At 41.3% G+C, this 14,130-nt stretch overlaps 1 protein-coding gene across 3 annotated transcripts in view; it reads right to left on the bottom strand.

The window, feature by feature from the left end:
• Positions 1–14,130, bottom strand: part of Plekhg1 (pleckstrin homology and RhoGEF domain containing G1) — a 220,344-nt gene that overhangs the window by 84,543 nt on the left and 121,671 nt on the right. The window contains exons 1-2 of one of the 3 annotated variants that reach the window (XM_021221411.2): positions 12,058–12,115; positions 3,372–3,889 (exon numbers count right to left, since the gene is read on the bottom strand). In XM_021221411.2, coding sequence (XP_021077070.1) covers positions 3,372–3,779 — 408 coding nt within the window. In that variant the 5' untranslated portion in view covers positions 3,780–3,889; positions 12,058–12,115. Of the gene's footprint in view, positions 1–3,371; positions 3,890–11,515; positions 11,557–12,057; positions 12,116–14,130 lie in introns of those variants that run through there. The other 2 variants (XM_029532901.1, XM_029532902.1) reach the window with 2 other exon arrangements.

The following is a 14,130-nucleotide window of genomic DNA, read 5'->3' as shown; positions in this document are numbered from 1 at the left end:
AAGATTCCCAACTTAAAGGGCCAGTAAATATCTTCAGCAAAATTATAGAAGAAAACTTTCCTAACCTAAAGAGATGCCCATGAACGTACAAGTAGCCTAGAGGACTCCAGATAGACTGGACCAGAAAAGAAATTCCTCCTGTCACATAATAATCAAAACACCAAATGCACTAAACAAAGAAAGAATATTAAGAGCAGTAAAGGAAAAAGGTCAAGTAACGTATAAAGGCAGACCTATCAGAATTAAACCAGACTTCTCAACAGAGTCTATGTGGAGATCCTGGGCAGATGTCATACAGACCCGAAGAGAACACAAATACCAGCCCAGGCTACTATACTCAACAAAACTCTCAATTACCATAGATGGAGAAACCAAGATATTCCATGACAAAACCAAATTTACACCATATCTTTCCATAAATCCATCCCTATGCAGGATAATAGATGGAAAACACCAACACAAGGAGGGAAACTACACCCTAGAAAAAAGCAAGAAAGTAATCTTTCAACAAACCCAAAAGAAGATGGCCACACAAATATAATTCCACTCTAACAACAAGAATAACAGGAAGTAACAATCACTTTTCCTTAATATCTCTTAACATCAATGGACTTAATTCCCCACAAAAGACATAGACTAATGGACTGGATACATAAACAGGACCCAGCATTTTGCTGTATACAGGAAATACACCTCAGTGACAAAGACAGACACTACCTCAGAGTAAAAGGNTGGAAAACAATTTTCCAAGCAAATGGTTCCAAGAAACAAGCTGGAATAGCCATTCTAATATCAAATAAAATCAACTTTCAACCAAGAATTATCAGAAAAGATAAGGAAGGACACTTCATACTGGTCAAAGGAAAAATCTACCAAGATGAACTCTCAATTCTGAACATCTATGCTCCAAATGTAAGGGCACTCACATTCATAAGAGAAACTTTACTAAAGCTCAAAGCGCACATTGCACCCCACACAATAATAGTGAGAGACTTCAACACCCCACTCTCAGCAATAGACTGATCATGGAAACAGAAACTAAACAGAGACACAGTGAAACTAACAGAAATTATGAAACAAATGGATTTAACAGATATCTATGGAACATTTCATCCTAAAGCAAAAGAATATACCTTCTTCTTAGCATGTTATGGTACCTTCTCCAAAACTGACCATATAATCGGTCACAACACAGGCCTCAACAGATACAAGAAGATTGAAATAATCCCATACACCCTATCAGATCACCACAGACTAAGGCNNGTCTTAAATACCAACAAAAGCAACGGAAAGCACACATTCACATGGAAGCTGAACAATGCTCTACTCAATGATAACTTGGTCAAGGAAGAAGTAAGCTCTACTCAATAACTTGGTCAAGGAAGGAGTAAAGAAAGAAATTAAAGGCTTTTTAGAATTTAATAAAAATGAAGGCATCATGCCAAAACTTATGGAACGCAATGAAAGCAGTGGTAAGAGGAAAACTGAGCTCTAAGTGCCTCCAAAAAGAAACTGGAGAGAGCTTACACTAGCAGTTTGACAGCACTCCTGAAAGCTCTAGAACAAAAAGAAGCAAATACACCCAAGAGGAGTAGATGGCAGGAAATAATCAAACTTAGGGCTGAAGCCAACCAAATAGAAACAAAAAGAACTGTACAAAGAATCAACCAAACCAGGAGCTGGTTCTGTGAGAAAACCAACAAGATAGAAAAACCCTTAGCCAGACTAACCAGAGGGCACAGAGACAGTATCCTAATTAATAAAATCAGAAACAAAAAAGGAGACATAACAACAAAATATATCTTAAAATAATTATTCTGTTTGTTGAATATTAACAGTTGAAAATATTTAAATCATGTTCTACAGAAAGAAAAAGAAAAGAAAAGAAAAGAAAAGATAAGAAAAGAAAAGAAAAGGAAAGAAAAGAAAAGAAAAAATGCCCTACATATTTGCCTACAGCCCAATCTTATGGAGGCATTTCCTTGGTTAAGTGTTTCTCTTCCCAGATGACTTATGTGTCAAGTTGACATAAAACTGCCAGTACATCTATCATTCTCTGAAACTGAGAGTCAAAATAATTTTTTTCTCTTTTTAAAAGAAAAAAAAACAACAAGTAAAATGCAATTAATTGTTTGTAAATTAAAAGTAAACTAACTTTATGAAGATGTTAAACAAAATCTTCAAAACTATAAAATAATTGTAAAATTAAGTTATATGTCAAAAGATAATTTTGTTAAAAAAAAAAAAAAAAGGAAAGAAAGTCTAATCTAGAAGCTAGTATATGGCACACACCTGTAAATCCCAGAGTGTGAGAGACTGAGGCAGGGGGATTGTTTCAGACCAGGAATTTGAGGTCAGAAAGAAAAAAGTCTAGAACAGGCTTTAGGTACTAAAGAAAAAGAAAAAGAAAAAGAAAAAGAAATAAAAAGAAAAGGAAAGAAAAGAAAAAAAAGAAGGTATTTGATATTAGGCAGTGAAATGAGTAACTTTGTAATACATAGATTTACCATAGAAATACTAATATTCCTAATGATGAGATAACATCTAAACTCTATTTAGTATTTATCCATGGAAACTGATCAATAACTCATAGCCAAATTAATAACTGAATTTCCTGAGGGAAATCTTGTATATAATTGAGCTAAGTTCCCATTGAATAATTTATACGGTAATAATTTATGCAAAGTTATGCAAAAAAAAAAAGTGGACAGAAAAGAAAAAATAAGGCAGCCTCAGGCCTTTTCCTCCCCCCCCCCCCAGTCACTCTCTTCTTCTAAACACCAAGCAACAGAGGGCCCAGTACAGAACAATGGCCTTAGGGTAATGCTTGTAATCAGGTGGAGGTCTTTGCAAGTTCTACCTTGTAGTTCCCACAGAAATCACACCTGAGGTGTGTGTGTGTGTGTGTGTGTGTGCGTGCGCGCGCGCGCGCGCGCAGAATCCAGCTATCAGTAGTTTCAGAGACTTCTAGTCACACAGACAGTTATGGTACAGGTGACAACAGTTGAGTTCAGCTACACCCTACCACCTACTCAGAAGCTTGGGGTCCCCTCCCCTCAATTATCTGCTCTACTAGCTGAGAGGTACCCTGAGATCTCCGGTGTGGAACTTTGTGGAACAGTATGCTGGCTGACTATGTGCACAGTATCATCATCATTGCACCTGACACATAGCTGATAGCTATGCAAATATTAACTGCTCCTTTGACCAGGCGACAGCACTAGGTTTCTCTTCATTTGTTTTAGAGTTCTCCTCCCGCATCATAGAAGACAGCACTCCCAACCCAAATGAATCCCTTTGTTTTCCTCTATAGTTCTGCAAGTCTATTTCTCCTGCTTGTCAAATTTAGAAGTCTGCAGAGTCTGCCTTACCTTCAGGATGCTCTTTAGATCTTGCACGTAGGTCCTCTCCGTCTCCAGAATTTCCTGTACAACTCTATCCACATATAGGAGCTTGGGGCTGGTGGCCGAGTCTGCAGTGGTTTGTGGTGCTCCATTCGTGTCCATTCTCCATGGAGTCCTAGGCTGCTTCTCGCCGACCCCATTCATGTTTTGTGGTCCGGCAGGCTTGTCCCTCTGCAGTTCGCTGCTGGAAAATGGTCGTGCTGGTACCAGCTCCAGCTTTATGGCCCCAGCTTCTTTATCCTGGTGAAATAAGCCCAAGTGGCTGTTTGAAACCAAAGTCATTCTGCTGCCAAAGGAACCATGGCTGTCCCTGGAGGAGGCCGAGGATGAGGTGGAGCCGAAGCTGATGGGTCGGTCGCTGTCGGAAAGCTCCATAGTTTTTGGTTCTGGGGACTGGGAGGGTTCAGCTGTGGTCCTTGGATCAGGAACTCGACTTACAGCTGATGGCACGTCCAGTTGCAAATGGCGGTGTCCTTCTGCTTCCGCTGCAGGAGGATAGAAAAGACAGAAGAAAGGTCAGTGAGCGTCCTCCCAACAGAAGGAGGGCAAAACCCCCGCCCCAGGTGCAGAGCAGTGGCAAGTTAACTGGGAACAGCAGACTGAGGTGCTGAGGAGAGCTTCTCTGCTTCTGAGCATCCTCTGAGCCTGCCAGAAATGCAGCCTCAGGCTCTGCCCCAGACCTCCTGACCTTGAATCTGCAACCTAACAGACGGCAGAGTGAGCCAGGGTGCGCCGGACTGTGAGAAGCAAGATATCCGCGAGAAGCAAAACATCCACAGCCTACTCTTATTAAAAGTGTGGCCACCTGCACTGACTTACATAAGCAGGTGAGTCCAGCCTTACCGACTTTAAAGGCTCAGCGGTCAGGACAAGAATAGGCAACTTCAGTCAACAGCACACGTGGTTCTTAAGTGCTGAGAAAGGAGAGGGAGTCTTACAGAATCTTGAGAAAGGTTGTTTTAGATTTTAACTCTCCCATCATAGTTCCACCATTTTAAAGCAAGGGGCCTGGGGCATGAAGACTTGGTTTAAGTGACGATGACTGACACACATTTCACCATCAACACCCTACGCAAGATGGACCCTTCACCTAAAGCCTTCCTTAACCGGGGATGCTAGGCTTGCAGGTGATGATCACCTGGTAACAGGCAATCTGACCTTGATGCCAGGATCACAGGAAAGAGCTGAGTCCTGCAAGCTGTCCCACATTCCCAACCGACCTAGAAGATGCTTTCAAATGCTCATGTGGCACCTCACTGCGTCTTTCTTCCTATATCTCTATCTGTCTGTCTGTCTGTCTGTCTGTCTGTTTCTTAAATAAATAAATAAGTAGTGTCATGAGGAAACTGACCTGCCTATGACAAAGAGACAAGGTCTTGTCGTATCTCTCAAGTGAAAATATCCAAGAGCTACTGGAATAGCTCCAACAGTCCACGCGGGCGAAGCCATAAAATAACGCGTTTAAACTAGGAACTAAATGATAGCAAAACTAAGTACATCTGGGTCATTAACATTTGTGAGACAGCACAAGGTGAGACCAACTGCCAACCAGAGAGGTGGCAAGGAGAATTATCCTGGGTTCAAAATGGGCTGTACCTGAACTTAGACATTCCAAAATTATTCTTATGAAACATGCAGGAATCCAGATTTTTTTTTCCTCAGCTGTCAAGGCAAAATTAGTTTTTGGCCCCATAATTAAGGAGATTGTATCATATGATAAGGTCTTTGATTGATAATGAAATTGGCAGGGCACCTCACCATCAAAAAATCCCTGTTTAGATTAGAGGTCTTATTAGAAATGAGAGAGGTGGCAGGGAAAGCAGGTGGGGAGATTTACATTGGAAAGGTTACAATATGACAGATATATAAGAATATATAGATCACTGGTCATTTTTGATAGCTTTGACTTTATAATAAAGATCAAATAGCTGGTCCAAACGCCAGGTGTGGTGGCACACACCTTTAATCCCAGCACTCGGGAGGCAGAGGCAGGAGGATTTCTGAGTTTGAGGTCAGCCTGGTCTACAAAGTGAGTTCCAGGACAGCCAGGGCTACACAGAGAAACCCTGTCTTGAAAAACCAAAAAAAAAAAAAAAAAAAAAAAAAAAAAACCCAAAACCAAAACAAAAAAAAAAAAAAAAAAAAAAAAAAAAAAAAAAAAAAAAAAAAAAAACCCAAAACCAAAACAGCTGGTACAGATCTTTTTAGAATATAAGTCCTTCAGATCCCTATCTTTTTCCTGGATGATGTGCACAGAAGATATCAGTGCCAACTTATTAAAACAAATGTTAAAACTGCAAATACAACCTGAAGGCCCTCACTTTTGTTGACAACAAGGAACGGTAAGAAACACGTGGGAAATGAGCGCACTCAGTATGGCCGCTAGCACATGGTATGAGTTTGCTGTGAATTTTTAAAGCTTTAGAAATATGCTGTCTGCTTGCTCTGTAACAACTTTATAGCCCATAAAACATGGATTGGTTTGTAGTTAAAGTGCACTTGACCTAAAGAGCCTGATCCAACTTGAGTGTGGCGAAGATCCAAGAAGTGGCCATGCATCCAGACACGCTTGTTGCAAAGTACACCTGGCAAAGTTCAGAGCTGCTGCTATGAAAATCTAGAATGTGGTAGGCTGGGGAAGTGGCTCTGTGGGTAGAGACAGTAGCTGTGCCAGCATGAGGATCCAAATTCAAATCTCTGAACCCACAGGAAGCCTGACACAGTAGTAGGTGTCCATAACACTGAGATGGAAGGTAGAGATAGAAGGCTCTCTGCACGCTTGCAGGCCACCTAGCCTGGCCTGTTCAGACACACACACACACACACACACACACACACACACACCACACACACATACCCCCCACACACACTACATGCACATTCACACACATACACACACTCAAATATGCACACACAGGCACACACACATATATATACTCAGATACACAAACACACAGTCACATACACATGTACATTTACACACATACATATACTTAAACACATACAGATACACACATTAACACATAGAAAAAACACTCAAACACACACACCACACACACTCACGCTCACTCATACTCATTCACACATTCACATATACACACACATACACATACACTCACATTCACATCCAAACGCACATGTGGGCACACACACTCACACACACAAACATACACAAGCACATAGATGCAGTTAAACACACAGACACACACAGACACACACACACAGACACATACACACACACACACACTTACTAACTGTAGATGCAGTCAGATTTCTCTCAGTGGCATCCACCACAATTGTGACCCTGATATTGCTCCCACTGTAGGGAATGGCTACTCTCTTGAGGTCCTAAAGGTCGCACATCTCGAGGCTATGACTTAGGGTCAACATAAGTTGGATATGTTCAATACCAAAGGCCAAGATATGTAGACAGCTCTAGGTCAAAGAATTGACCCCTATAGATGTGTCAGGGTGATTTTCAGAGCCAGTCCCCACTTCCTAACTAGGCAACTATTCTTCTCCCTGGTCCTGAAACTATTCTTTAACATTGTCATGGGACACTCATCATGATTGAATACAACAGAGAGACCCATTTTTTTTTTTTCACTATTGACTGTCACTCTGAGATCAAGGGAGATAAATTTGTTTCTGGCATCTAAGTTGTACCACTCTGAATGGGAACACCTTTGAGATATTTTCAAAGGTAGGAAAAATTGGAACGTGACAATGAGGGTAACAGATATCTGCTTCTGGGTCACTCTTAAAGACACATGAGTGGGTCCTGGTCTGGGGATGCTCCTAAACCAGACCACTGAAGTCCTTGGGACCAACCTACTCTGTATTTGCAGTTAGACACCTTATACAACAGAATCTATTTATAGTATTCAGCCAAGATTACATCTTGGCTAAACATCTTTCTGAAGCTACCAAAGAGAGATAAGACATTTAAAATCAGGTCAAAAACTAGCATGTGATTTGAGGCTATATGTGTCAATGAGTAGCATCTTTTATGTTGACTCATGGCTTAGAAGGTAATTATAGTTTTCTCATTTAAGGCAACATGCCTCATAACAACTGTCTCGTCTTGCTCTCACTTCCTTCAAAATAATCAACCATCTCTATTGTCTGGATTCTTCTTTCTAATGTAAATCTCCAGTGATTCATATTTATAAAACTGTGCTGCTCAACATAGCCACTAGCTCTGTGGGACTATTGAGCACTGGAGATGGGGTAGTACAGAATTGAGCTGAGCAGAATGTATAGAATACATGTTAGATTTAAAGGTAGGTATGAAACAAAATTATCAAATTCCTCATTAATAATTTTGATTATATGTTGAAATGGTACTTTAGAATAGTGAGATACTTTTAATATCTTATTAAAAATTTGCCAGTGTTGTTTTACCTTTGTAAATATCACTACTAGCAAATTTTAAATCCTATGTGTGTATGCCTGTGTGTATTTTTTTTTTATCAAACGAAGCTTATGTTGAAGTCATCTAGATAACTACATTAATCTGTAAGATTTAGGGGCTGGAGAGGAGGCTCAGTGGTTAAAGATATGTACTGCTCTTGTAGAAGGCCTGAGTTTGGCTCCCCACACCCACATTGGATAGCTCGCAACCACCTATAACTATGAGGTTTATTTGCTGTGTACTGTAATGCTAAGTGCGGGCCCCCAAGAACTGGTTGCCCCACAGAGGAGAGAGTCCAAATGTAGACCCAAGTGATGCTATGTGTCTTTGCCCCCAAGTTATTTCTGACTGCTAAATAAAGATGCTGGCAGTCAATAAGCTGGGCACAAGAGACACAAGGACTGAGGGTTCCTGGGCTTATGGGGTTGGAGGAGAACAGAGAGAGGAGGAGGGGGAAGGGGAGGGAGGAAGGGAAAGGGGAGGGGAGAAATGGAAAGGGAGAGGGAGAGGAAGAAGAGGAAGTCACCATGGGTTAGGTGAGTCAAGAAAACAGGACTCTGAGGTCTGAGCAGTCAGAGTTAAGAGCAGCCCAGGATGAAACATAGTAAGAAATAACTCAGGGTTATGGATAGGAAATAGATTTTAGTAGCATAGAGGGTAGATATCTGCCCAACTCTTGTGTGGTTTAAGGCTTATTGTAAATAATAAAAGTCGTGTGTCTTTTTTTTATATCCAGGAACTGAATAATCAAAGACGGGGTCGAAGCCCCCAGATCAGGATCAAACATTTCTACAGCTTGTAACTTCAGCTCGAGGGGATCTGATTCCCTTTTCTGGCCATTGTAGGCATCTCCATACATGTGCACATAACCCCACATAGGCACATATGCACATAACTTAAAATTATAATGACTATTTAAATTTATCTGCTTATCCATCGTTGTTCAAATAACGGTGAATGAAATGCTGTGCAAAACCCTTCCTCTATTACCATATTCATGCATGTAAAGTATTCTTAGGGCTAAGGAGAAAGAGAGGGAGAGAAAACTCCTGGACACAGTGGAGCAGCTGATTTTTCATGACAAATGGAAACAGGTGGGATCTCTGCCAGACACCTTTTTTATTCTTCTTTGCTTTAAAGATTAACATGTGTACACCATTCTGCTTCCCTTCCTAGAGCTACCTTCTCTTCCCACATCCCAAATCAAGAGCTAATAGTCAACAGGGTTGGAGAACTCATGGGTACCACAGGTAGATCTTTTGTCCATTACTACTGTGACAAAAGCCAGTTTTATCCACATAGAGGCCACGGCCAGGCTCATTTTTGGTGAGCTTGTAGGTGGTTGGGGGGAAAGCATCTGTAAGGATCCTGGAGGCTTGGTGACTCTGGATGTAAGAAAGGACTTTGCCTCTGACAGAAGAGTGGCTCGAGAGCCTCTAGCATGGTGAGCAGGAAGGGAGCTGGAACCTCGGGATCCCCTTAGGAAGAAGCTCACTTCCTGACGCTGCCATGCTGGGGGAGGCTGCCATGCTGAGGGGAGGCTGCCATGCTGGGGGAGGCTGCCATGCGGGGGAAATCCAGGGCTGTTTGAAGCCCTCACTGCTCCAGCCCCAGCTACTGGAGCAAATGAGACGCCTTCAACCCGTGCCTTCCCGTCATGTCAGATGAACGGCCTCACAGAACCCAAGTGAGAAAAAGCACTTGGGAAAGTGTCTCCTGAGTTTCCAGCTCACAGGAACCCTGAGAGGTTATAAATGACTATTGCTGTTTCTAACTCCCGAGGTTTGGGAGTGATTTGGTTTATAGTAAGAGATTACCTAAGCAGATTCACCTCTGTAATAAAAACTATACATCAAAATTACCCATAACCTCCCTCCAAGGGTTTTGTCCCTCCACAAAAACCTTGAAGTTTATGTATTTCATCATGTTTAAAAGATTTCATAAAGAGAAAAGAAGAACTAAATCAATCTCAGAGAGGTTAGGTACACAGTGATCATAGTTGGACCATGAAATAGAGATTACAGTTTGCTTTTTAGTCTGTCACAGGGATTCATAAACTATTAGGGCAAAAAGAAGTTTGGAGATGAGAAAATAAAGAACACAACCTAAGCTGCTTGTCTAAAGCACTTGGTATTTGTACTCAGAAAGCTTATATTGTATGTGTCTGTGTGTTATATGTGTGTGTGGTATATGTGATATATGTGATGTATGTATATATGTGTATGCATGTGTTTGTATGTATGTGTGTGTGATATGTGATGTGTGTACATCTGTATATGTGTGTGTGCATGTGTGTGTTTGGTATTTGTGGTATGCATGGTATATATGGTATATGTGTATGTTTGCGTGTGTATGCCTATATATGTATTTGGTATTTGTGGTATGTGCGGTATGTGTATGTGTACATGTTTATGTATGTATGAATCTATCTCCCACTATACATACAGATAGAGATCAGACAGTAGAGTAGAAATTAAATCATGGATATTTTCTTCCTGTCAGAGCATGCGCGTGTTTGCTCTGGTTCATGTCCTTTTAGTTGATGACATCATTGGTTCATCCCATGATAGTGAGGTCGCTGGACCTATGGCCTTCCCAAGCCCCATACAACCTATGGCTCCAGTGTGGGACTCCAGCTCTGAAGTAACCAGAAGATCACTAGTTGATGCCCACATTGTTTATTCCTAACTGCAGTCTGGCATAAGTACCAACTCCATGCTAGTGATGTCCTACATGGTACTGATGCCAGGTTTTAGCCAGGAAAGTTTATCACTGACTTCGCCAGGAAAAAAAAAAATGAAACAAACCACCACCCCTGTTTTTAATTTAAATTGAAAAAGAACCAGTTCCAGCTTCCCTTTGAACAGTGCTTTCCTGCTAGTGTGAAACTCCTGGACTTAAGAAGTAAGTGAAAAAGAGCCACATACTCCAGCCACATCGTGTGGAACTCACGCTGTCCCCAAACACCTCTGCCCTCTGGAAGGAGGTATGAAGCAAAGTAACATTGTCTTAAAGCAGGAGGAGGAAGGACAGATTCCAAGGGACTGACAACAGCACTTGGCAAATAAATCCCTTCCCAAAGTACATTAAACACTTTTTTCATGAAAAGGGAGGAAGGGAAATTGAAATGCCAACAATAGGGTCAGAGTAAAGAAAGGCCGCCCCCAGACAACACAATGTAAAATGTCCTTAAAGGTAGAGGAAGCTGTGTGTTCAAAATACGTAGCTGAGGAAAGACGAATGGTTTAATAAATGTGAACGAGCTCTGAAATTTAAATTTTTAGATACCAATTTACTGCCACAAAAAAGGATATATTGTAAAATACTAACATGACTTTTCCCAAGTAGAAATGGGTTATTTTCTTTGGCTGTTTATCTAAAAGTATCTTTTTTTCTTCAATAACCTTTCAAATAGCTTTCAAAATATGCCCAAATTACTTAAGAGAATTAAAACCACAGCCCCTATCTGTGTCAAATACATAAACATTTTAAATGAACATAATTTGATTCTCATATACAAAATATGATAAAGTGAAATCTATACACATTAAAAATGTCAACATCACAAAGTTGAGAAAATTAGTAAGACAGTATAAAGTTAATTCCAGTAGATAATAACATTAAATAGAAGCCCAGCTACCTCGCCATCCCGGTAATTTCTTTTAATAAAAGTATTTTCTACCAATAGAACACTCACACACAAACTGCATTTCCATAGTTCACTTTGGTTGCCATGCGCCTCAGGCTAAGCTGCATTGCTGCAGCTGCAAAGCATGAAGTCTGCAAGTGTTCACTCCTCCCCTCCAGCTCCGCTTGCCAGAACCTCAATAAGAAAGGATATTAAAGTGTGGAGCATTCCATGTGCGCTTGGAAGTTTCTCCCCGGAGTCGAGAGCGTGAGCTCTCCAGTTATTATTTCAAACTAACTTTAAGGGAAGATCAAAGCCAAACTAAACCCAAACAAGCAAGAACAATTTAATATAGACTTCAGTTCAGATGCAGGGGGTGGGATAAGGATAATCTAGCTGAATTCCATTGTCAGAAAACTTCAAGGCATGCATGGCGTTTGCACCAGGACATGTATGCTGTACACCCCGAGCTTCTGTCAATACAGTGTTGTAAAGAAAGCCCCCCTGTGAAAGTTTCTCCCCCCCTTTTTTTTTGGCTGCTGTTGCTTCAGCTGCTCAGAGAGGGGAGGAACTGGTGTTGCTTCCCTGCAAACACCTCCACCAGCACCTACCTGCTCTCCTCCGAGGCTGAACATGTCTGTCTTCAGCTGGTGCAGTGGCCGCACTGGGCGCCCAGTCAGGTAAGACAAGAAGCCCTTACTAGTCTGTGCAGCGTCTTGGGCTGAAATATTGCATGAGTCAGCTTTTATCTTTCAAACCCAACACACAAAGGCTTTACAAAAAACCTGATTCGCAACTTTCTGGCTGCCTTTCTCCCCCCCCCTCGCGCTTAGACCACAGACTTCAGCATCGGCAGAGAGCCTAAATGAAACATGACATCATTCAATTGAGAAATAGGACAATAGACACCCACTGTGGGTTAGTCGAAAACTTAAGCCTCTCTGAGAGACACCCTACGGTTTCCACTCTTTTGTGCACATCAAATGCAGCCCACAGCCTGAAAGCCCTTTGGCTTTTACCTTCTGCCTCAGGCCAGGGTTCTTCACAAGCCCCATATTAAAATGAGCTGGAGTTAGTTCTGGCGGTCAGATATTTTCAAGTTCACTTCATGATTTACAAGCTTGTTTGAAAGTGAATCGTGCAACTTTAACAGAGCTTTTAAAGGGGGTTCAGGACTGACTAGTGCCCAGTTGAGGGTGCCCTGGTTAACCTTAGTCTGCCAGTTAACACCCTGGATATCTCAGATAGCAGAGTTATACTGGAATACATTGGTGCTGGACTTTAAAGAAGAGTTTTAAAAGTTCTGCCTGTAGGCAAATGTCCCAAATCAAAATGTGCAGGGTTCTTCTTTTTTATTGAAAAACAATTAAATTCTATTATATGTAATAAATACTAAGTAATAAATACTTAATTTGCACATTTCAGTACATTGGATTCATTTGGGATTTTAAGTTTTCCTAAGGCCACTTGTCTTTAAAAATGTCATCTCTCTCTCTCTCTCTCTCTCTCTCTCTCTCTCTCTCTCACACACACACACACACACACACACACACACACAAAGTGAAATAAAAATGCTATGACTATCCTGAAATGAAGTTCCAATGTCCGTTTATATATTTATACCCAAGACTGGATCTCCATCATCTTATACTTAATGATCTCACACCATCAGACACTTTTCAGTACACACTGTGGTTATGAAAAAAACAAAAAACAAAACCAGCATTTGCAAATCAACTTTAATACAGCAATTTCTATCATGCTTATTAGGTGATTTGGAGCTAACAACATAATAGGATAATTTGTGTTAATGCCTGTTTCCTTTGAATGGGTCTGTGCGCACTCGGGCTTCTCCACTCATCAATTCAGACAGCAATGCACATTTGGAAGACACTGTGGTAGGATGTTTGTTCTCTCATGTCCACCAGATCAACTGACATCATGAAGTCAGGATGCTAGGAGACCTGGTGAGAGGAAGCCCCCTTTCCTAATCCCCAGTCTGTGGAAACAGTCTTACTTTCCCTTTTGTGACCACCATAGTGGTCTCTTTGTTCTCATCAGTGTGTGTGAACCCACACCGGAGCCCAGATAGACCCTCCTTTCTACTTTGTCAAATTCCCTCCACCTTCCTAAGTCTCCATAGCCACCCTTATTGTGGTCCCTCCTGGCCAAACAGCTACTTATACTCAGAGTAAGCTTTGCATAGTCTCATATTTAATCATTTTCTGCCTTCTCTCCCATCCCTGGACAGTCACAACCAAGGGAGGTAGGCAATCTTCCCCTACTGTAGATTTTAAACTCCTGAACAGATGCAAATATACAGAGAAGTTCGTTGGCTCAGACGTATTCTGTGTGTAGACTCAGGTATCAAATTAACAACTCCCATCGTCCAATAAAATGTTTCTGTCCTTGGATCTTCCCTTTCCCCAAACATGTGCTGTTTTTAATATTTCTAAGAGCTGCTGTATGAGTTACAAGAAAACATTACAGCCTAGCTGCCTGGTATATGCCCAATAGGCAGTTTGCTGCATTCACCCACTGGACAAGTGATGACCCCAGAGGACAGATCTGAAGTGAAAGTATAGGCCAGGCCACTCCTATAGGACAGTCATGAGCTAGGTTACTGACAGCTCCTGGTTTCTGAAAATCATCAGCTTGTTCAAAGACCTTTCATATAAATAGCT

The sequence above is a fragment of the Mus pahari genome, chromosome 21 (assembly GCF_900095145.1).
Source record: "Mus pahari chromosome 21, PAHARI_EIJ_v1.1, whole genome shotgun sequence".
In the NCBI taxonomy this organism is placed as follows: domain Eukaryota; kingdom Metazoa; phylum Chordata; class Mammalia; order Rodentia; family Muridae; genus Mus; species Mus pahari.
The sequence above is the reverse complement of the archived record's forward strand: the minus strand, read 5'-3'. Positions and strand labels throughout refer to the sequence as shown.